Below are 21,852 nucleotides of genomic sequence, written 5' to 3' on the forward strand. Positions count from 1 at the left end.
GGTGCTGTGTTTGTCCGCCTCGCTGCTGGCCCGGCTCTCCCTCCTGTCCGCGTGTGCTCTGCTCTCCTCCTGGCCCCTCATTTGGGGCTCCCAGTCTGAGCCCGGGTGGGTTTGAGCTGCGCTGGGCCATGATCCCGGAGTGTCCTGCAGCATCCTCAGCCTCCCTGGGAGGGTCAGAGCAGGGCTGTGCCCGGGAGGGTGGGGGTGTGGCACGTCTGGGCCCCCGTTTCCAGCAGGAAATGCCCCCCTGCCCTGCTCCCCCCCAGTTCTCTGCCCGCAGGAGCCTCCCCAGCACTGCTGGCACCGAGGGCTGCAGCGTGAGCCCTGCCTGGCACCCAAAATCCCGGTGTGCCCGGGCTGTGAAAGCTGCCGTGTGCGGAGGGAAACGCAGGGAGGGACACAGCACCTTCCCTGCGAGGCTGCCTGCCTGTTGTGGCAGTGTGGGGAGAGAGAACCTTCCCTCCAAACCTCCCTGGAGGTTCTTCTGGCTTTCCTCCGAGTCTCCCGGATGTTCTGGCAGTGTGGGGAGAGAGAACCTCCCCTCTGAGCCCCCCGGGATGTTCTGGCAGTGTGGGGAGAGAGAACCTTCCCTCTGAGCCCCCCTGGATGTTCTGGTTGTGTGGGGAGAGAGAACCTCCCCTCTGAGCCCCCCTGGATGTTCTGGTTGTGTGGGGAGAGAGAACCTCCCCTCTGAGCCCCCCTGGATGTTCTGGTTGTGTGGGGAGAGAGAACCTTCCCTCTGAGCCCCCCTGGATGTTCTGGTTGTGTGGGGAGAGAGAACCTTCCCTCTGAGCCCCCCTGGATGTTCTGGCTTTCCTCCGAGTCTCCCGGAATGTTCTGGCAGTGTGGGGAGAGAGAACCTCCCCTCTGAGCCCCCCTGGATGTTCTGGTTGTGTGGGGAGAGAGAACCTTCCCTCTGAGCCCCCCTGGATGTTCTGGCTTTCCCCGAGTCTCCCGGGATGTTCTGGTTTCCCTCCACGCCTCCCTGGCCGTTGGGGTTGCCCCCCGAGGTGTGGGACCCCTCCAGGGTTGGTGCAGCCCCCCTGATCCCCTTCCCTCCCTTCCCTCCTCCCTGTCCCAGCTGCTCTCCTGGGCTGGGAAATAACACCCGGGAACTCATGGGGGCTGAATTTCCTTCCCCCCCCGTGGCCTTGCTGAAAGAATCCGCACTTCTTAGTCCTTTACCTTGTGTTTTTAAACACTGCTCCTGTCTCTTGTTTACCTTCCCGGCTTTAAATGTGATTTCAGAGGGGATTTTTCCTGGAGGTGCAGCTGGCACCCGGCGTCCAAACAAAGCCTGGTGTGTGCTGGGCTTGCTTTGCTCTCGCTGTGTTTGGGAAGGGCTCACCTGCCTCCGCACGGGGCACGGGCAGATCCGGCTGAGCCTCCGGAAAGGTCTGCAGGGGTTTGTCCATCTGATCCCTGCTTGTTTGAATACTTTACTTCTCAGGAGCTCTCTCTCAGACCTGATGTGGCGCCTCCAGAGCTAATGGGTGCGAGAGCTGGACCCTAATTTGATTTCACCCTCACTGCGGCTGTTTCTCCATCGGAATTTGGGGTTGAGCTGCATTTGCCCGTGCAGAGATTCCCCTGTGGAGTTCAGGGGATGTTGTGCTCTGCTCTGACATTGATATTGCACTTCAGCTTTGAATTGGAGTGAGGGGAATCCAGAGAAAGATTCCTGGAGCAGGATTTATCCGTGGCAGGGCTCTCCTGAACTGGGACAGGAATTCCTGGAGCAGGATTTATCCATGGCAGGGCTCTCCTGAGCTGGGGACAGGGATTCCTGGAGCAGGATTTCTCCTGAACTGGGCCAGGAATTCCTGGAGCAGGATTCCTCTTTGACCTTCCCTGCAGGTGTCACCTTGGGGCTGGGCGTGAGCAGGGGAATTCCAAAGGTGTGTGTTGGGAGTGGGAGCTCCCGCAGGAGGAAAACGTGATGGCAAACCCGCCCAGGGTGGGATTTCGCTTTCCTTGCCCAGCCTGCTCCCGTGCAGGCGCTCCCAGGGTGACCCAGAGCTGCTTAGCAGAGCACGAGAGGATCCGGAGGCCGCTGAGGAGTCTGTGTCTGCTGCAGCCGCAGGGGGGAATCAGGGTTGGCAGAGTGGAGCTGGCAGAGCTTGTGTTTGGCCCGGCTTTTTATTTCGTTGTTTAAACAGGCCTGGAAAATCAGCAAGGAAATAATGAATTGGGGCTGGGTGCAGCTTTGAAGGGGGAGGAGTGGCACCCGTGGTCTCAGAGCTCCCCTCCTCAGCAGGCTCGGCGCAGGTGCGTTTCACCTGAATTCATCCAGGTAGAATTCCCACGCAGGCACTTCCCAAACCCAGCTCAGCGTCATTCCAGCGCGGGAAGGAGCCCCAGCCTGGGGTGATCTGCTCATGCAGGAGAAGCCCAGAGTGTCCACCCTGAAACCTCGCTGGTTTTAGCTGTGCTGTGCTCTGAAGCAGGGCACGGCGGCTGCGGAACGGCCACCAGCAAAATCCAGCTCTGCAGTGAGTCTTGTTTTAGAAGTTGAGGGGAAACTTGTGAGACTCACGAATATTGGTGGGCACACTGTGTTCGTGTGGGTTGGTGGGCAGCAGAGTGAGGCGTGGGGGCTCCGGGTGGAGGGAGCAGCTGGGATTCCCTCAGGAGCGGCTGGAATTCCCTCAGGAGCGGCTGGAATTCCTTCAGGATCAGCTGGGATTCCCTCAGGAGCGGCTGGGATTCCCTCAGGAGCGGCTGGGATTCCCTCAGGATCGGCTGGGATTCCCTCAGGAGCGGCTGGGATTCCCTCAGGAGCTGCTGGGATTCCCTCAGGAGCGGCTGGAATTCCCTCAGGAGCAGCTGGAATTCCCTCAGGAGCGCTGGAATTCCCTCAGGATCGGCTGGGATTCCCTCAGGATCGGCTGGGATTCCCTCAGGAGCGCTGGGATTCCCTCAGGAGCGCTGGGATTCCCTCAGGATCGGCTGGGATTCCCTCAAGAGCGGCTGGGATTCCTTCAGGAGCGGCTGGGATTCCCTCAGGAGCGGCTGGGATTCCCTCAGGAGCTGCTGGGATTCCCTCAGGAGCAGCTGGAATTCCCTCAGGAGCGCTGGAATTCCCTCAGGAGCGGCTGGAATTCCCTCAGGAGCGGCTGGGATCCCCTCAGGAGTGGCTGGGATCCCCTCAGGAGCGCTGGGATCCCCTCAGGAGCACTGGGATCCCCTCAGGAGCGGCTGGAATTCCCTCAGGAGCGCTGGAATCCCCTCAGGAGCAGCTGGGATCCCCTCAGGAGCGCTGGAATCCCCTCAGGAGCGCTGGGATCCCCTCAGGAGCGCTGGGATCCCCTCAGGAGCGCTGGAATCCCCTCAGGAGCAGCTGGGATCCCCTCAGGAGCGCTGGAATTCCCTCAGGAGCGCTGGAATCCCCTCAGGAGCGGCTGGAATCCCCTCAGGAGCAGCTGGAATTCCCTCAGGAGCAGCTGGGATCCCCTCAGGAGCAGCTGGAATTCCCTCAGGAGCGCTGGAATTCCCTCAGGAGCGGCTGGAATTCCCTCAGGAGCGGCTGGGATCCCCTCAGGAGCGCTGGAATCCCCTCAGGAGCAGCTGGGATCCCCTCAGGAGCGCTGGAATCCCCTCAGGAGCGCTGGGATCCCCTCAGGAGCGCTGGAATCCCCTCAGGAGCGCTGGAATTCCCTCAGGAGCGCTGGAATCCCCTCAGGAGCGCTGGAATCCCCTCAGGAGCGGCTGGAATCCCCTCAGGAGCGGCTGGAATCCCCTCAGGAGCGCTGGAATCCCCTCAGGAGCGGCTGGAATCCCCTCAGGAGCGCTGGAATCCCCTCAGGAGCAGCTGGGATCCCCTCAGGAGCGCTGGAATTCCCTCAGGAGCGCTGGAATCCCCTCAGGAGCGCTGGAATCCCCTCAGGAGCGCTGGAATCCCCTCAGGAGCAGCTGGGATCCCCTCAGGAGCGCTGGAATTCCCTCAGGAGCAGCTGGAATTCCCTCAGGAGTGCTGGAATCCCCTCAGGAGCGCTGGAATCCCCTCAGGAGCGCTGGAATCCCCTCAGGAGCAGCTGGGATCCCCTCAGGAGCGCTGGAATTCCCTCAGGAGCAGCTGGAATTCCCTCAGGAGCGCTGGGATCCCCTCAGGAGCGGCTGGAATCCCCTCAGGAGCGGCTGGAATCCCCTCAGGAGCGCTGGAATCCCCTCAGGCCCTGTGGCCCTGCTGAGGGCTCTGTCCATGGTGTCCGTGCCGCTGGGAGCCCCCTCAGCCCCCGGCCCAGCTCTGCTTCCCACCCTGGGGAATTCCTCAGTGCCTGAGAGCGGAGAGACCATTTCCAGACAAAATGTTCCACCTTTAACACTTCCCCTCAGTTTCAGTCCAGTTAACTTCGGTTCTGGTTTTCGTACGAGATCAGGTGTTTTATTCACCTGCTCGGAAAACTCTTCCCTCTGGCATTGCTTCTTTTCCTTTCTTCCCTTCCAGCTTCTTGTTTGCCATTCTTTTGATGAATTATTTACCTCTCTCGGTTGTTTTTGGTTTTTTTTTCATATTCTCTTTGTGTTTGCCTTCAAAACACACAGCTCCCACCACTGCCCTCATCCTGCCGTGCTCCTTGGGAAGCCACTGCACTTACTGCTCATTCCTTTCCCGGTGTGATTTACGAATACAAATGTTGTAAATCCTGTGGTGTCACCTGGGGGTGCTCCCAAGGTGCTGAGCCAGCTGGGAGTGTGTTCCTGGTGTTTTTTGGGGTACAGGGGTTTCTCCTTTGGGGTCGTTGGTGCTCACAGTGTCAGGGGTCTGTGGTTCTGGTGCAGGGAGTGACCCCAGTGCTGGCAGAACGCACCTGAGGGTCTGCTGGGGCCAGGATGAGTCCCCTCAGGTGTGTCCCAGCTCCCCGGGGCTCTCGGTCCCCTCAGGTGTGTCCCAGCTCCCCGGGGCTCTCGGTCCCCTCAGGTGTGTCCCAGCTCCCCGGGGCTCTCGGTCCCCTCAGGTGTGTCCCAGCTCCCCGGGGCTCTCGGTCCCCTCAGGTGTGTCCCAGCTCCCCGGGGCTCTCGGTCCCTGTCCCCTCAGGTGTGTCCCAGCTCCCCGGGGCTCTCGATCCCCGTCCCCTCAGGTGTGTCCCAGCTCCCCGGGGCTCTCGGTCCCCTCAGGTGTGTCCCAGCTCCCCGGGGCTCTCGGTCCCCGTCCCCTCAGGTGTGTCCCAGCTCCCCGGGGCTCTCGATCCCCGTCCCCTCAGGTGTGTCCCAGCTCCCCGGGGCTCTCGGTCCCCTCAGGTGTGTCCCAGCTCCCCGGGGCTCTCGGTCCCCTCAGGTGTGTCCCAGCTCCCCGGGGCTCTCACCATGCCCGGGCTGGGGGCAGCTCAGTCCGCAGCGGTGCCAGGAGCAGGGCAGGGATGCCCCCGGCAGGGCCGAGGCAGGGGTTTGGGCTTCCCCCCAGCCGGAGCCTGTCCCCGCTCACGGATTCGCCCCGTGCTGCAGCTGGCAGCACGTTCCCCGACTCTGAGGAGGCATGGGCAGCAGTTGTCCAGGATCCGTTCGTTTTTACTGGACTTGAGTCGGGCCAGCCCCCCCGGCGCCTGGAGCCGGGGCTGCCTGCAGAGAATTGACTTTCTCCTCTGGGGCCACCCTCCCTCAGACCCACCTGGGAAACCTCCCCGCGTCTGCCTCTCCCAGGCCTCCGTCCCTCAGGCTCAGCCGGGGAGGGGAATGAAATTAAACACAACTAACCGTCCCCTCCTCCCCCTGGGGCTGTCGAACCCCTGGTGCACACAAACAAAGCCAGGAGAAGTCGCCTTTGGAGCTGCTCCAGCCCAGAGCGCTCCCGCGTTCTGGGAGTGACCGCAGGACCCGCTCCGGGCTCTGGCTCGGGCGCTTCCCTCCTCAGCGGGGCCGGGATGTGCTTTCGGAGCCGCGGCTGTGGCTCTGCCTCCCCGGGGATGCCAGGGCACAGCAGGCCTGCACTCCCTGCTCACAAATCACACCGTGGCCCCGCTGCTTTCCTGGGAGCCTCCCTGACTCCCAAATGCCGGGCTCAGGATGAAAGGAGTGTCCCCAAAGGTTGTGCTGAGCAGGGCGTGCCCCCACCCCAGCTCCTTCACCTGCGTTTCCTGGGCCTTGTGGTTGCCTGAATCTCTTGGAAAACAATTCATTCCCATCATTCTGTAGAATTCCTGGGTCTGGTACCAGCATATGCTTCCTCTCCCTGTAGCCAGGGTAAGAATAAAACCGCCCAAAGCCTCCGGTTGTGCTCAGAGCCCTTTGCCATCCATCAGCCAGGGGTCACAGGAACTGCAGCTCGTGCGCTCAGGCCTCGAAACCTGCAGGAGATCAGTCTTTGTTACACGTGAAATAAAGCAGTCTGTGGGGAAAATAACCATAAATGTTCATTATTTGTACAGGAAAATCAATTTGTAGGCCAATTGACCAAATAAAGTAATACAATTTGCTGGGAAATCCCCCAGGTGTGGCAGGCAAATCGCGGAGCAGGGATGGAGGCTGAGGTTTGTGTGGGGAACGTGGGGTGGGAGGGATGTGGGGCTGAGGTTTGTGTGGGGAATGTGGGGTGGGAGAGGAGTGGGGCTGAGGTTTGTGTGGGGAACGTGGGGTGGGAGAGGAGTGGGCTGAGGTTTGTGTGGGGAACATGGGGTGGGAGAGGAGTGGGGCTGAGGTTTGTGTGGGGAACATGGGGTGGGAGAGGAGTGGGGCTGAGGTTTGTGTGGGGAACATGGGGTGGGAGAGGAGTGGGGCTGAGGTTTGTGTGGGGAACATGGGGTGGGAGAGGAGTGGGGCTGAGGTTTGTGTGGGGAACGTGGGGTGGGAGAGGAGTGGGCTGAGGTTTGTGTGGGGAATGTGGGGTGGGAGAGGAGTGGGCTGAGGTTTGTGTGGGGAACGTGGGGTGGGAGGAACACGAGGCTGAGAAAAGGAGTAAAAGTGCAGCAAAGGACACAAGGGCGCCTCTCCCCTCAGGGGAAAGGTGCCAGGGAAAGGGGCAGAGGGCCAAATGGCTTTTTTTGGTTTTTTGGTGGTTTTGCATCGTTCTGTGTGTGACACCGAGAAAGGAGCTGTGGGGAGGGACGGCAGGAGCACAGGGACAGGGACAGCCCCGAGAGCTGCTCTCCTGTTTTTCTGCCTCTCCAGAGGCGCAGCAGCCGGGTGTGGGAAGAGAAGGGGACATGTCTGAGCATCCACACCCTTTGCTCCTTCTCCTCACCTGAGAGCTGGAGCAGGCAAGGAAAGAAAAAAGGGGGATGTGTAAGTTCTGCCTTTGTTTAGGAGACAGCAACAGCGTTCCTCTCTCAGCTGGTGTGAGCTGGCTTTGCTCCATCAGAACCGACTTACATCGCCCGAGGTCCTGGCTTCACATCTCTGCTTCCTTCTTTGCAACCTCAGGCTGAAAGGGCCACGGTCATTTGATGTGGAAACAGACACAGAAAACAGAGAGCAGGACACTTTTCAGCCTTCTTCCAAAGAGGTTCTGAAAACAGGGAGCTCCAAAGGCCGGATAGATTTCCTATCTTACACCTACCTCCCTTCAAAGCCTGGAAATTCCAGTTGGCTTTTCCCAGAAAAGCGTGGCTCTTGCTCTATTAACAAATTATCCTTTGGGCTTTATAACTCACTGCGAGGTTCTGAATGGGAAATGTTCCCTTCTGTTCCCAGACCTTGTTCATCTGTTTCTTCGGGGCTTCACAGAACCGCGTTGTTAATATCGATGGGAAGAGCTGCAGCTTCCCTTGGGGTTAAAACTTCCCTGTTGTCTTCAATTGTAGCAGGGCCCGATTCCTCAGCCTCCACACGTCATCCTCTGCCCCAGAGAGCTGCCGACACGCCTGGCATAAACCCCACAAAGGGCAGGAGGGGCAGGGACAGGGCCGGGAACGTGTCGGTGATGGCTTTTGGAGCAGGAGGAGCTCGAGGGAGTTGCTTGGGATTACTCAGGGATGCTGTGAATCGAGAGGGATTTTCCTCTCTGCTGCACTGACAGATAAAACACCCAAACCCGAGCTGGGCTCCGGAGCAGCTGCTGCCAGCCCAGCCCGTCACTGAGGGGTGGCTCTGGGGACAGCTGTCCCCAAGGTCTGCCATCCCCTGCTTCAGCTGTGGCACCTGGCTGCCCGTGCCCCGTTTCTTTCCTTTCTCCCTCCTCGGGTCACTGCCAGAGCCTGTAAAGCCCTTCCAAGATGGGACAGTCCCCAAAACCTGGCGGAGTTTTCCTGCTCTGTGTTACCTTCATCTTCTGGCTCTCGTGTCAGCATCCCTCCCCTGCAGGGAGCCTGACTGGCCTTCCCAGGAATTCCGCCTTTTGCCAGGTTCGTGTGGAAAGTTGAAATCAGTTGGTTTTGGTTTGTTTGGTTGTTGTTCCTTGTCTTTCCCAGAGAAGCTGTTCTTATTTAATAATTGCTGCCCCTTGCTTTGGGCCATCCCTGCTGTGCTGGGACGCTCCCAGTGTGACACTGGTGTCCCTGGGAGGAGGTGATGGAGGAGGATGAAGCTGTCCCTGGCCAGGTGACAGTGCTGGCAGGAGGGGAGGGGAGGGGACACCTTGGGAGCTGTTTTACCCGAGTGTTCGTGACCCAACCCTGGGCCAGGAGGTGGGAGGAGAGCCTGGCCACCTCCTCCTGCCTGCGAGCTCTGCTCGGCTGCAGATCCCGGTGAGCCCAGGGCTGGGTTTGCTGCTGCAGCAGCACGTTGGGCTAATGAAGGCCCAGGGGACAGGGCAGGATTATCCTGGAAGGAACCTGACCCTCTCCGAGGTGTTTACACTAATCGCAGCTGAAGGTAAATGCAAACCCTGCCAGTTATTCTCCGGGGGGATGTGTGGTCCCCGCTGCTGTGTCATGGCCCTAATTAAAGCCATTCCGCCAGGTTGGTTATTTGGAAAAGCAAAAGGAAAACATCCCAGCCTCCCCCAACCTCCCCCTTCCCTTTCCCCTATCTTTACTATCAATAAAAAAGAGAGAGAAAACGCTGTCTGGGCTTGAGGATTTCCTTCCCATATGGAAGAGATTTGGAGCTCTCCTGCTCCCAGCACAAACCTCCCCCAGCGTTCCCTGTCTGCTCCCTGGCTTCCTTCCCAGCTTTACCTGGGAAGAAGGAATGCACTGAAGGAATGCACGGGCTGGGTTTTTTTCTGCAGGTTTGTTTGGGGTTTTTTTTAATCCAATAGCAATTATTTTTGGAGGGTTGAATGACAGGCACGTGAGTCACCTTGCAAACAGCTTTGATATTTTGAGGTGGGAGCAAATTCTTGGGGTGTTTTTGTGCCTTTTTTGTGGCTTGGCTGCCCTGTGTCCCCAGGGATGCACCTGCTCCCCTGCTGGGGTCAGTTCCCGCTGGGATCAGCTCTCCAGGCTTTCGCTGGGATGAAACCTCTGCTTTCATCTGCATTATTATTATTATTATTATTATTATTATTATTATTATTATTATTATTATTATTATTATTTTGTTCTTTTTGCCTCGCAGCTCTTGGCCGGGATCAATGAAATGCTCCCCAGGAACTGTCCCAGGCTGGGCTCTTCCCTTCCCTGGCTGCTCTGGGTGTCAGCCCGGGGTGTCCAGCAGCTCCCAGGGCAGGAAACTTCCCCTTCCCCTTCCCCTTCCCCTTCCCCTTCCCCTTCCCCTTCCCCTTCCCCTTCCCCTTCCCCTTCCCCTTCCCCTTCCCCTTCCCCTTCCCCTTCCCCTTCCCCTTCCCCTTCCCCTTCCCCTTCCCCTTCCCCTCCTTGGGAGCCCATCCCTCTGGTGCTCCTTTCCTCTCATGACACAGAGGAGGGAGTTCTTCCCCACTCCCAGAACCTGCTGCTGTTCCCAAGTTCTTGGTCTGTTGGGTTTTTTTTGTCTTTTAATTGCAGTTTCATCTCTGGACTCGGGTAACTTTACATAATGGGATTTTTCCCAGGGAAAGGAAATATTCCTGGCTGTGATTTTTTCTTTTCCTTTATAAAAACAAAGCCACTCCCCACACTCTGACAATATTTTTGAGAAGCAACGAAAGCAATAAATGGTGTCAAAAGACCCTGGGAGGGTGGGGAGGCAGGAGCAGAGGGGGAACGTGGGGTTATGGACTGCGACTCCAGCTGGGCTTCGTTAGCTGCAACCAGAACCCACCAAATCGATCTTTAACGATGGCTGAAGGGAGGAGAGCTGTTCTGCAGAGCCCTCAGCCCTCACAGAGGGTTTGGAGGGTTCTGGAGATGTTTGGTCACGTTAATTCAAGAGAGGAAAACGTTCTGCTCCCCATCCCAGGGCTGGGGGAATCCGGGTGTTGGAGGAGGAGGACACAACCTCCAGGAGGTTCCCTGAGCTGGATCAGTGTTGGGAAACCTCTTTGGCTGCTCTCAGGCATCCAGGAGGTGGTTGGAGGGTTCCTGAGCCATAACTGTGCATCAGCAGCTGCCCCAGGTGTGTCTGGAGAGCAGCTCCTCCCTGGGGATGCTGTGGAGAGGTTTTTGTGTCTGCAGCTCTGGGTCAGAGCCCCTCCAAGACAATTGATTGTGGAGCAGGTTCTGGGCCAGGCTGCCTTTGTGCTTAATTGGAAAGTGATGTGTGTCTGCTGCTGGATTCCTCTAAACAGATTAGGGAAGTGCAATTGATTCCACACCAGCTATGGATGAATATAAAAGGCAAAATTGATTGGCTCGGTCTATATTTTAATTTTCTGGGGACGGAGGGACGTAGTAAGTAAATAAATAAATGAAACATGCCCCAAAGCTGAGGGTAAGAACACAAAGCAAACCAGGACTTGCAGAAATTGCGTTATTAGGGCTGAAATTCTGGGCTTGACAAGGAAGAGCCAGCCCTGGTTCTTCTCCCCTTTTGGCTGAGTTTGCTCCTGTTCCTGAGCTGGCTTTGGGCAGACGCTGCCCCTGGGTGTTGTGAGTGTATTTTATAAAACCGGCTTTTCCCAAGATGTCTGCTATAGGATTAATAACTTCGTAGTAAAGATACAAGTTTTTATTTCTGCTATTAGTAAAAAAACATCAGACATAGGAATAGTGGTTGATATAGCAGTTGCTTGAGCTGTCTGTTTAATCAAAAAACATCCTGTGAACACGTAAAGAAGACCCTGCTATTTATACAACATGCTTAAACTGTCTGTTTAATTAAAATAACACCCAGTGAAGGTGTAAAGAAGACCCTGCTATTGATATACCAACCATCAGCATCTACCATTTGAAAAAAATACAGACCAAAACCCCAGCTAGAAGTGATAATGAAGATAAGATGATGCCAAAAAACCACACATACTCTAAAAAGGCAAACCCAAGGAGGGGCCATGCTAAACGGTTCCTGGAATATGGAAACGAGTTTATGAAGAAATAGGAATATTGGACAGATTGACACAACAGAAAGGGTATTTTAAAAAAGCCTCTGGAACAGCAGGGTGTGGGCTTGGCTGAATGCCGAGCCACCCGGCCTGGCCGTGCTTCCTTTTGCCTAATTTGTTTCCTAATCGTCTTATTTTGTTATTATTAAACCCGTTTCTTAAAATTTACCAAGAAAGTGAACTCTGTTTTTCACGTGGGGCACGTTCCCTGTGTGGAGGATTGGAAAAGCACCTTGAACTAAAAACTATTAGAGGGCAAGAGATGCACAGTCCATGAAGTGTGTGGTTTCCCCCAGATTTTCCCCACTTTAGGCCATTTTTGGCCCAGTGCTGCTCCTGGCTGGGACCTGCAGCTCAAGGGGAGAAAATCCACTTGGGTGATTCCTTCCAGATGGGCTCTGCTCGTTATCACGGCGATTAGGGCTGCCCTTAACGAGCACAACTGGAATTTATTGACAGGGGTAAACAAGGTTTTGTTTGGTATCGGTGGAAAGTTCTTAATTTGGTTAATTAAAAAAGCATGGCCTCTGCTATCAGTGCTCCTCCCCTGCAGAGAGCCTGAGAGGCTTTCCCAGGACTTCTGCCTTTCGCCAGGTTTATTTGGAAAGTTGAAACTAGGTTTTTTTTTCAGAGAAGCTGTTATTATTTAGGTGTTCCTAAATAGCTGAAATCAGTTTTTGTTGTTGTTGTTTTTGGGGTTTTGTTTCTTTGTTTTTTCAGAGAAGCTGTTGCTATTTAGGTGTTCCTAAATAGTTGAATTCAGTTTTTTTGGTGTGTTTTTTTTTGCAGAGAAGCTCTTATTCTTGAGGTGTTCCTGTGCATTTACTGGCCCTGTTTCACTCTATCCAGGGAACAGGCACAGAGCTGTGGCCTCACTTTCCCTCTCTGGGGTTCCCATCCCAATTCTGTGATGTTGTTGGCTGAAATTGTGGATTCTGGGGGGCAGTGGCTCTGCAGCCTCCCTGGTTCCCAGGGTGTTTTCCCCAGGTGTCCCTTTCCAGCCCTGGGCTGCTGGCAAAGCTCTAATTGAATGGTGACGTGGAAATATTTGATGGGAAATATTCTGGAGGCAGAGATTGCTGCCTGATTCTGCTGCCACCTTCCTTTCCTCTCGGTGGGGAATGAAGGGGTGGGAGAGGCTGTAAGGTTGGTCAGAGCTGGGAAAAATAAATCAGAAATAGAAGTGCTGGAAAGTCACCTTGCAAAGTTTGAGCAGGACAAAGCGTGAGCCACGCAGGGACTGGCAGCTTTGGCTTGACTAAATGAGCTTTTTGACAGAGATAAACAAGTTTATTTGTGGAAACCCCGAGATTCCTCACCAAATCCTTGTTTTGTTTCTGTCTCCCTCTCTCCCTGTCCCTACTCCAACCCCATCCCAGAACCGGGGCCGCCTGGCAGAGAAGAGGACCATCCCCCTGCCCCCCACCAGGGTCCCCAAAAAAGAGCTGAGCTCCATCTTCTCCCACAGCGAGGACAGCCAGGAGAGCGACAAGAGCAATGGGCAGCCCCCCGAAGTGAAGCAGGAGGACGATCTGCACATCAGTATCATGAAAAGAAGGTACCAGTCCCCGCTGGGCTGGGGCAGAGCCTCGGGGGGGGCTGAAATCGCTCTGCGAATGTCACACTGCAGCCCACAAAGCTGGGATCATTTGGGTGTTCCTAAATATTTGAAATCTGGGGAGGTTTTTTTCAGAGGAGCTGTTATTATTTAGGTGTTCCTAAATAGTTGAAATCAGCTTTCCTTTTCAGAGAAGCTGTTATTATTTAGGTGTTCCTAAATACTTGAAATCTGGGAAGGATTTTTTTCAGAGGAGCTGTTATTATTTAGGTGTTCCTAAATACTTGAAATCAGGGGAGTTTGTTTTTTTTTCAGAGGAGCTGTTATGATTTAGGCTAAATATTATTTAGGCTGTTACCATAAACATAAATAATAAATATTATTTAGGCTGGGTGGGGATTTTTCACTCTCTCCTGTTTGGGGTGGAGTTTGCACCGAAGGCTCTGGGTTTGCAGAGCATCACTTGGGTCTCACTCTCTGTCCAGGGCTCTGTGGCCAAGGAATTGACCAAGAGATCATCTGTGTGAAATACAGAGCCCCAAATCCTGCCTCCTGCTTTCATTTGTGCTCCAGTTCTGGTGTCATCGAGTCTGGGGATTGCAGTGCTGGGGAGCAGCAGCAAGGTGTGGGGTTCCATGTTTGATTGGAGGTGTCAGAGCAGCCTGGGAGGAGTGATGGAGCTGCAGCAGGGGGGAGGAACTGCTTGGGTTTGATCCTGTTCTCCTCGGTGCCATCCGCAGTCTCCCTGGAATTGTGCAGCCTCCGAGGAAGAGGAGAAGGGATTGTCCAGGGAGGTCTCAGTGCCCTCAATCTTCAGCTGCGAAATTCCAGGTGCTCTCAGGCCTCTGACAAACCAGGAATTTGAGAAATCCTGCAAGCCCTGCGAGGCACACAAAGCCCTGAAGGCAGCCAGGGCAGATCAGTGCAGCTCCTCTGGGTTCTGCTCTCCCCGTGATGCACAGCAGGGCTCACATCCCCAGACAAGCCCCATAAAAACGCGGCACAGGGAGCTGAAGGGCTGTAATTGCTTTTCTAATGTTTTATGTGCTCCTTGCCTGGCAGCAGAGGAGCTGTTCCCTCCTTTCCCTCCCACAGATGCTGCTGGTACCCTCAGCAGCTCAGGGCTGGGAGACAAAAGAGCAACCAGCTCTTGCCATAAAACCCTCCTGTAATTAAACTCGGGGTTTATCACTGCAGCTGTCCAGGAGCCTGGAAATGGAAAAGGTGTTTTGGGAATGCACCTGGAGCCACCCGAGCATGGGGACCCCTCCCAGGCAGTTTTGGTGAACTGCCCTGCTCCTCCTGCCCCCTTTAATTAGGCTTTTAATGCTGCAGAATCGCGGTGCTAGATCGGCTCATTAGGAGGGAGAACAACGTGATAACTCCATAATTGATAATGCTGGGCCCCCCAAATGCAAAGTGCCCTTATCTTAAATCTTTAATTACTGTAATTGCTTTGCCTTGTTTATTAGGAAATGAAGGAAAAATGGTTGGCAGCTCTCAGGCAGCCGTCCCCAGCTCACCAGGGCTGTGCTCTCCGGAAATTCTGCAGCAGTTTTCTCTTGGTGAAGCTTCATTTCCTTGGAGGGGAGCAGGTTTCTCCCAGCTGGGCCAAACCCTCACTGGGTCAAACCAACTGTACAGTTGTTGTTTTGCTGGGAGCTGTGCTGCAGTGTGGGGGGAACAGCTGGGCTGGTGGGGCAGGCAGAATTCCTGTGAGTGCAGGAATAAGGGAAAAAAACCAGGAATTCAATGCTCGGTGCCCAGGCAGGGAACATCTACTGCTCCCACCCAGCATTCCCAAACATTTTATCCCTTGGACAGAGAGAGATCCCCCAGCCCTCCTGTGCCACTGAGGCAAGACTGGGCACTCCAGCTGCTCCAGGGCCTCGAGTGGGGAACAGCCTGTCCCCTCCTGCTGGCCCTGGGGGTGTCCAGGGTGGCCCTGGGGACACCAGCAGCAGCCTGTCCCCTCCTGCTGGCCCTGGGGGTGTCCAGGGTGGCCCTGGGGACAGCAGCAGCAGCCTGTCCCCTCCTGCTGGCCCTGGGGGTGTCCAGGGTGGCCCTGGGGACAGCAGCAGCAGCCTGTCCCCTCCTGCTGGCCTGGGGGTGTCCAGGGTGGCCCTGGGGACCGCAGCAGCAGCCTGTCCCCTCCTGCTGGCCTGGGGGTGTCCAGGGTGGCCCTGGGGATGGCAGCAGCAGCAGCCTGTCCCCTCCTGCTGGCCCTGGGGGTGTCCAGGGTGGCCCTGGGGACAGCAGCAGCAGCCTGTCCCCTCCTGCTGGCCCTGGGGGTGTCCAGGGTGGCCCTGGGGACAGCAGCAGCAGCCAGTCCCCTCCTGTTGGCCCTGGGGGTGTCCAGGGTGGCCCTGGGGACACCAGCAGCAGCCAGTCCCCTCCTGCTGGCCCTGGGGGTGTCCAGGGTGGCCCTGGGGACACCAGCAGCAGCCAGTCCCCTCCTGCTGGCCTGGGGGTGTCCAGGGTGGCCCTGGGGACAGCAGCAGCAGCCTGTCCCCTCCTGCTGGCCCTGGGGGTGGCTCTGGGGACAACAGCAGCAGCAGCACAAAGGCGCCAGAGCCCAGACAGGACAGCTGGGCCCTGCAGGGCCTGTGCCCCATCTGCTCCTGCCTTAATTCACCTGCTGTGTCCTCCCCCGGCGCTGGGCTGGCCCCCACTGGGAGGAGAACTGGGTTGAACTGGGATTCGGGAGCAAGGCCTCAGCAAAGCCGGGTTTTCCTCCTGCAGCCCTGGCACTGTGAACACTGGGCCTTTCCCTCTTTCTCCTGTGCCAGTTTCCTCTTGTTTGAGGGCTGGGCACTGAAGGGAAGGTCTGGGGGTTAGAGCTGGAGCTGGTCCCTCAGCCTTTGACAGGCTTGGCTTTTGCTGTTGCCCTCTGGATTGTCCCAGGCACCAAAGGAGGGAAGTGCTGGAGTCCCCATCCCTGGCAATGCTCAGGTGTGGCACCTGGGGACGTGCGTTAGTGGTGGACGTGGCAGTGCTGGGCTCAAAGCTGGGCTGGATGAGCTTAGGGGGCTTCTCCAACCTTAATGATTCCGTAACTCTGAGCCAGACTCCGCAAATTCCGTCCTTGTGCAGTAGTTTGGGAAGTTTTAACTCCCCTGCCCTCCCGGGGAGATTCCACCCAGCCCTGATAAACGCATGAGCTCAGCCTGGGAGCTTTTCCGCCCTGAGGTGCAACGGTCTGTCAGGATCCCCGGGATGTTATCCCAGGAATCTCCAGGCAGAGGAGAGCCAGGGAGGAAGGCTCAGCTCTAACGGCAAGAACCTCACGCTCTGCTGGAGCTAAGCCCAGCATTGTCTGGTGGGTTGATGCATTTAATTCCTGTTTTAAAGAGTGGCCTCTTTCCCTGGTGTGGGAGGGGAGGAGGAGAGAAGCAGTGACAGCATCTGGGATTGAGCAGGGAGGCTCAGGAGCAGCCTTGGCCAGGGCCCAGCAGTGGGCTGGGGTGGCTGCAGCTCCAACACCTGCCCGCAGTGCTGGGAAAGGTGTCACTGACCTAATGAGGACGGGGATTTGAGGGAAGGAGAGCGGGAAAACAGCCACCGACCTCCCAGGCTGCTGCAGGGTAAAATATCCCAAACGGCACAGGATCCCTTCCTGCCCAGGGAGGAGAGGTGGGAGCAGCAGGGAAGGTGAGGAAGGGAAGGAAAGGAGGTTTTGGCCGCTCTGCCCATGTCCCTGTGGCTGACAGCTCTCCGTGGGTGTGACCCTTGCAGCAGCAGTTCTGTGCTGGAGAGCAGCCCGGGTGCCCCAAGCCCCTTCTCCTGCTGCAGTTGTTCCTCCAGGAACCGTGGATGAGATTCCCTGAGTCCCTGTTCGCTCCTGCTCAGCCTTCTGAGGGCTGGGGACCAGCCTGGCCTGGGGGCTGTGGGAGCTGGGACTGGGATAACTGGGAGGAGCAGGGAGGATCCAGCTCTGCACATCCGACCAGAAATTCCTTCAAAAACCCAACTCCCCTGGCTGCTCCGCTTTAATTCAGGATATTGTTCACCCCAGAGCTGCTGCTGCCTGTCACAGGCAGGGTGACAGGAAGGTGCTGGGTTAATTTCTGAGGTGGGAAATTGCTGAAAATTCATTTCCAGCTGGGGAGGGAACGCAGCACTGACACGTGTGGGGGTTCTGCCTGAAATGTCAGTGCTGAGCTCATTCTGCCTCCTCTGAACGGGGCCTGGGAGCTGAGAGAGTGCCCTGCAGCTCTCAGGGAGAGGGGCTGAGGAAGGGAGAGGGTCAGGATGGAGCAGGAGAGGGTCAGGATGGAGGAGAGAGGGTCAGGATGGAGCAGGAGAGGGTCTGGAACCAGCAGAAGGTCAGGATGGAGCAGGAGAGGGTCAGGATGGAGCAGGAGAGGGTCTGGAACCAGCAGAAGGTCAGGATGGAGCAGGAGAGGGTCAGGATGGAGCAGGAGAGGGTCTGGAACCAGGAGAGGGTCAGGATGGAGCAGGAGAGGGTCTGGAACCAGCAGAAGGTTAGGATGGAGCAGGAGAGGGTCAGGATGGAGCAGGAGAGGGTCTGGAACCAGCAGAAGGTCAGGATGGAGCAGGAGAGGGTCTGGAACCAGCAGAGGGTCAGGATGGAGCAGGAGAGGGTCAGGATGGAGCAGGAGAGGGTCTGGAACCAGGAGAGGGTCAGGATGGAGCAGGAGAGGGTCAGGATGGAGCAGGAGAGGGTCAGGATGCAGCAGGAGAGGATTTCCCAGTGCTGAGCACCTCCTGGGTCCTGCTGTGGCCACAGAGGTCCCATGTGGGGCTGGACAGGACAGGATTTGGGGCTGAGGGGGCTCTGGGGGTCCCCAGGGCGGAGCAGGGTTGGAGGGGAAGGAGAGGAGCCCTGACCCTGTGCCTCTGACCTCTCGTTTGTCTGTTTTTTACAGGATTCACACCCACTGGGATTTAAACATCTCCTTCCGAGAGACCTCTTGCAGGTACCGGTTTGGGCACCTCTCTGTGGGGTGGGCTGAGAGTTTCTGGTTTGTTTCCGGGTGCTGGTGGATGGAAATTAACATTTCTGTCAGTTCTGGGTTGTTTTTTTCTTCCTTGGTTTTTCGTTCTCCCCTTGCCACACATCCTCTTGTTTTTGTTGTGGGGATAAAATCGATGAGACTTGTAAAGAAAACCCGATTTTGACATGTTTACTCTGGTCCCGATTCTTCGTAAATCGAAGATCTCCAGTTGCAAACACGAATATTCCTCTGTGACCCCTGGGTCCCTTGAGATCCTGGGCGTGGTGCATTATCTTCACATCACAAACTCTTCCAACCCTTTAACAATCCAGCTGCAGAGATTTGCACTAAAAACTGGCATTTTTGAAAAGTCTCTTTTTATTCTGGGATTGCCAGATCAGGATGCAGCCCTTGAGTTGTGGAGGTCTCTGCTGGGTTTTTAGAATGGGAACAAGAAATCTGAGCAGCTGGGAAACTCCTCAGGGGGGAGAGAGCAGAGCAGGAGGGCAGAGTGAGGGTCTCGGGGTGCTCCAGCCACTCGAGGTGCTGGGGAAATGGGGATCTGCTGGGAAACAGCAGTCCAGAGAGAAATTGGGAGTTTTACTAAAAGGAGTTTTTGATGTTTTGTGTGAACCTGTTCAGTCGGAGATGGAAAAAAGGGGAAACAGTGTCAGTGGTGGAGCAGAGGACAGTGTCCATGTCTGTAACTGACAGGGAAATGAGGGAAAGGAAAAGAGGAGGAATAAACAAGTTTTCCCAGCTGGAGGGAGCAGAGAGGCCTGAAAATCCCAATCTCTCTTTAACTGAGAGGGAATTAAACCTTGGCCACGGGGATGAAGGTGGGAAATCCGTGTGGACTCATCCTCCAGTGGGGACCAGAGGAATCCTCTGGCATTTAACTAAGCACAGGCTGTGGCTCTGAACCACAAACCCCCATCGTTCCTAAATGTTCCAGCGTTAAGAGCACAAACCCCACCCCAGAGTGAGCACAATGAGCCAGTGCAGCAGGCCCAGCTCAGGCAGCACCCATTAAAAACAGGTTTTGGAAAGGCAGCCCTTAGAATAAAACCCCTGCTTTGCTGCTCCAAGCTTTTGGGACTCTCAAAAACACAAAAGGATGGATTCCTTCCAGGCAGAGCCTTTCATGCTAAATTTCAGCCCAGAGCAGAGTTTTATGGCTGAGTTATAAACTCCTAAAAGGCAGAGGTTTGGGGTGGAAGTGCTGACAGTGCCTTAATTAATGGCCCCGTGAGCAATGATTCTGCACAATGGCAGCTGAGGGTGCCAACACCTTTGGAAATCAGAATCCCTGTCTTAAAAAAAAAAAAAAAAAAAATCTGAACTTGCAACGCATGGAATAAAATAATGGCCTGATTTTTTATGTCAAATACATTTCCTGGTCTTCTTCAACTTGACTGTTCCCTTCAGTTTAGCTCTGTCCTGGAAGAAACCTCAGTAATTCCCCTTGGGAGCAGAAGTTTTGCTTCTCCTGATGAGCCCAGCTGTCAAAGGCTGCTCATCCAGCCTATTTAGAAGGGGAAAAAAAAAAAAAAAGAACCAGAAAAACCAAACCCAGTTGTGCTGTGTGGCAGAGGAAGGATTTGGGGTTTAGATGGCAGGACAGAAGGAGGATTTGGGGTTTATATGGCAGGACAGAAGAAGGATTTGGGGTTTACATGGCAGGACAGAAGGAGGATTTCTCTGTTGGAGTGGCCCAGGTGGGCACAGAGCCCTGTGAGAGGTCTCAGGTCACCCCTGGGCTGGCAGGAGGGCTGGGCTGAGCTGTGCTGGCAGTGACCTGCCCTGCCCTGCCGGGTGTGGTGCAGCTGCCTGGAAAGGGGGAATGGATGGGGGCAGGCAGGAGGAGGAAAAAAAAAAAAAAAGGGCATAAATCAGGCTTGGGGGGGAAGGAGGAGATGAAAAACACCTGGGAAACGAGATGGGAGAAGCGAATGGGAAATTCAGTGATTTAGCTCCTGCCTTTGGAAGGACAGGCAGGGAGGGGAGGGGGGAGCAGGGCAGGGGTGAAAGCAGCTGCTGCTGGAGGTGTCAAGGCTGCTCCTGACTCAGCAGAGCTCTGCTGAGTGACACAGGTGACGTTATCCAGTGCCACACGCTGCTGGCCCTGCCCTGCCAGCGCTGACAGGGGATGCCTTGGGGGGATGGCTGGTTTCATTTTATTTTTTTATTTTTTTTCCCCTAGTAAGCTTTTCCTTTCTAATCCCCGAGACCTGGAATGGGAACTGTGAAAGGTCAGAGGGAGTTTTCAGCAGCTGGAGGCTGAAGGTGAGCCCTGAGCAGCCTCAGCCTTCAGCGGGTGCTGGCAGAGCTGGGGACAGCCCTGCAGGGACAGCAGGGACACCAGGAGGGGCAGAGGCAGCAGAGTGTCCCCAAAAGGGACCTGCCTTCCCCCTCTGGCTGTCCCTGACTGCTCTCCTGCTGGAAAAGCTGGTGCTGAGCTGGACAAGGTGAGCTTTGCCCATCAGGTGAAGTCTGGGGAGATCCCAGCTCTGGGGGACCTGCAGAGCTGTCCCCAAAACTCCTGGGAACCCTGGGGGACAAAGCTGGTTCTTGGCTCCGTGGAAGACCCCAAAAGTCCCCAGTGAGACCCCACAGATGTGTCAGCCATGGCTTGCACCAGCAGGAGAAGGAGATTTGTTCAACACCAGACTGAGTTCAGCCCCTCCAGGGGATTTCTGCCGTGGGTTTGGGCAGCGGGCAGCTCAGGGAAATACTTCAATCCTCATCCTGCATTTTTTGGAATCAAGGACCTGAGTGGCTTTTCCCTTTCCTGCAGGGACAAGGCCAAACAAGGAGAAAATCTGGAGGGATGAAAAGTATGACTTAATCTGAATTAATTATGTCATCATCATTTCATTAGCAGCACTTTCTGCTCTTGCACTCATTCCCGGGAAGATTTATCTGGCTGCAGGGATGGGGTAGGGAAAGGAGAGCATTCATGGGCCAGCAGAGATTCAGATGCCAAAGGGGAATGGGGAGCTGATAAACCTGTTTTAATTTCATTTTAAAGCTAAAATTGCATTTCAGATAAAGGTGAGAAGAGCTGTTAGATACCTACAAAAAAAAACAGAAAGGGAGAAAGTTTATTTTTAAAAAGTTTATTATTTATTATTCTGGCCATGTTGTTTCTTTGAACTAAAAAGTGTCAGGAATTCTTATGCTCAGTTTATCCCAAATCCTTTAGGATACCCTACCGAAGGTCCGTTTGTTTCATCTCAAAGAACCAATCCACAAATAGAGAACCTGCTTTTGGATCCACACCTCGGGGCTGTGGTCCTGGAACTGGGGATCTCCTCCAGCCCTCCCTCCTCACACCCCCTGTGGGATTGGGATTGGGTTTGGAGTGTCCTGAGCAATGAATTTAAATTGAAATTAACGGAAATTCTGACCTGGGTGATGCGAGGGACTCCTGGGGATCCTCCCTCCCCTCAGCTCGGGGCCTCCCCTGCTGCCCCAGCCCCAATTAAAGCTGCTCAGCCGAGGATTTTAATATTTCATCAGCTCAGGGCTTGATGAGTGGAGAAAATGAGGGGAATTGGGGATGCTTAAAGAGCCCTCAGCCCCACGTTCCTGTCACTGCCTGAGCAAAACATGTTTGTGTGTCCCTGACAAGTCCCACATTCAGGGATCTCTCTCCTCCCCATCTCTCAGGGTGGTGTAATCCCATTTATTTTTTTTTAAATTTTATTTATGAGCTTGCAGAGAGCTGAATGACAAAGCAGGCTTACAGCAAAAACATCTTCATACTTATTTCCACCTTATTTTGGAGTCGCCAGCCCTACTGATCATTTTTATGAACTGTCATGAGCATTAATGAAATTTTATGGGCATTTTGCTGGGGACATTGCAGGATGATGAATTTGTTTTCTCAGGCTCAGTCTGCAGGGAGATTTAGGGCCGTGCTGCCCACGGGTTGGGTTGGGATTTTCAGGCCTCTCTGCTCCCTCCAGTTGGGAAAATTTGTTTATTCCTCCTCTTTTCCCTTCCCTCCCTTTTTCCTGTCTCTGGGTTCAGATTCCTGT

The 21,852-nt window shown here is 55.3% G+C and overlaps 1 protein-coding gene across 1 annotated transcript in view; it reads left to right on the forward strand.

Annotated features, from left to right (window-relative positions):
* Positions 1–21,852, forward strand: part of SAMD11 (sterile alpha motif domain containing 11) — an 85,765-nt gene that overhangs the window by 12,421 nt on the left and 51,492 nt on the right. Inside the window, exons 4-5 of the mRNA XM_066202947.1 lie at positions 12,673–12,851; positions 17,741–17,791. Coding sequence (XP_066059044.1) covers positions 12,673–12,851; positions 17,741–17,791 — 230 coding nt within the window. The remainder of the gene's footprint in view (positions 1–12,672; positions 12,852–17,740; positions 17,792–21,852) is intronic.

This window comes from Chamaea fasciata, unplaced genomic scaffold (assembly GCF_029207755.1).
Source record: "Chamaea fasciata isolate MVZ Bird 193981 ecotype frontalis unplaced genomic scaffold, bChaFas1.0.hap1 SCAF_23, whole genome shotgun sequence".
NCBI classification, from domain to species: Eukaryota; Metazoa; Chordata; class Aves; order Passeriformes; family Sylviidae; genus Chamaea; species Chamaea fasciata.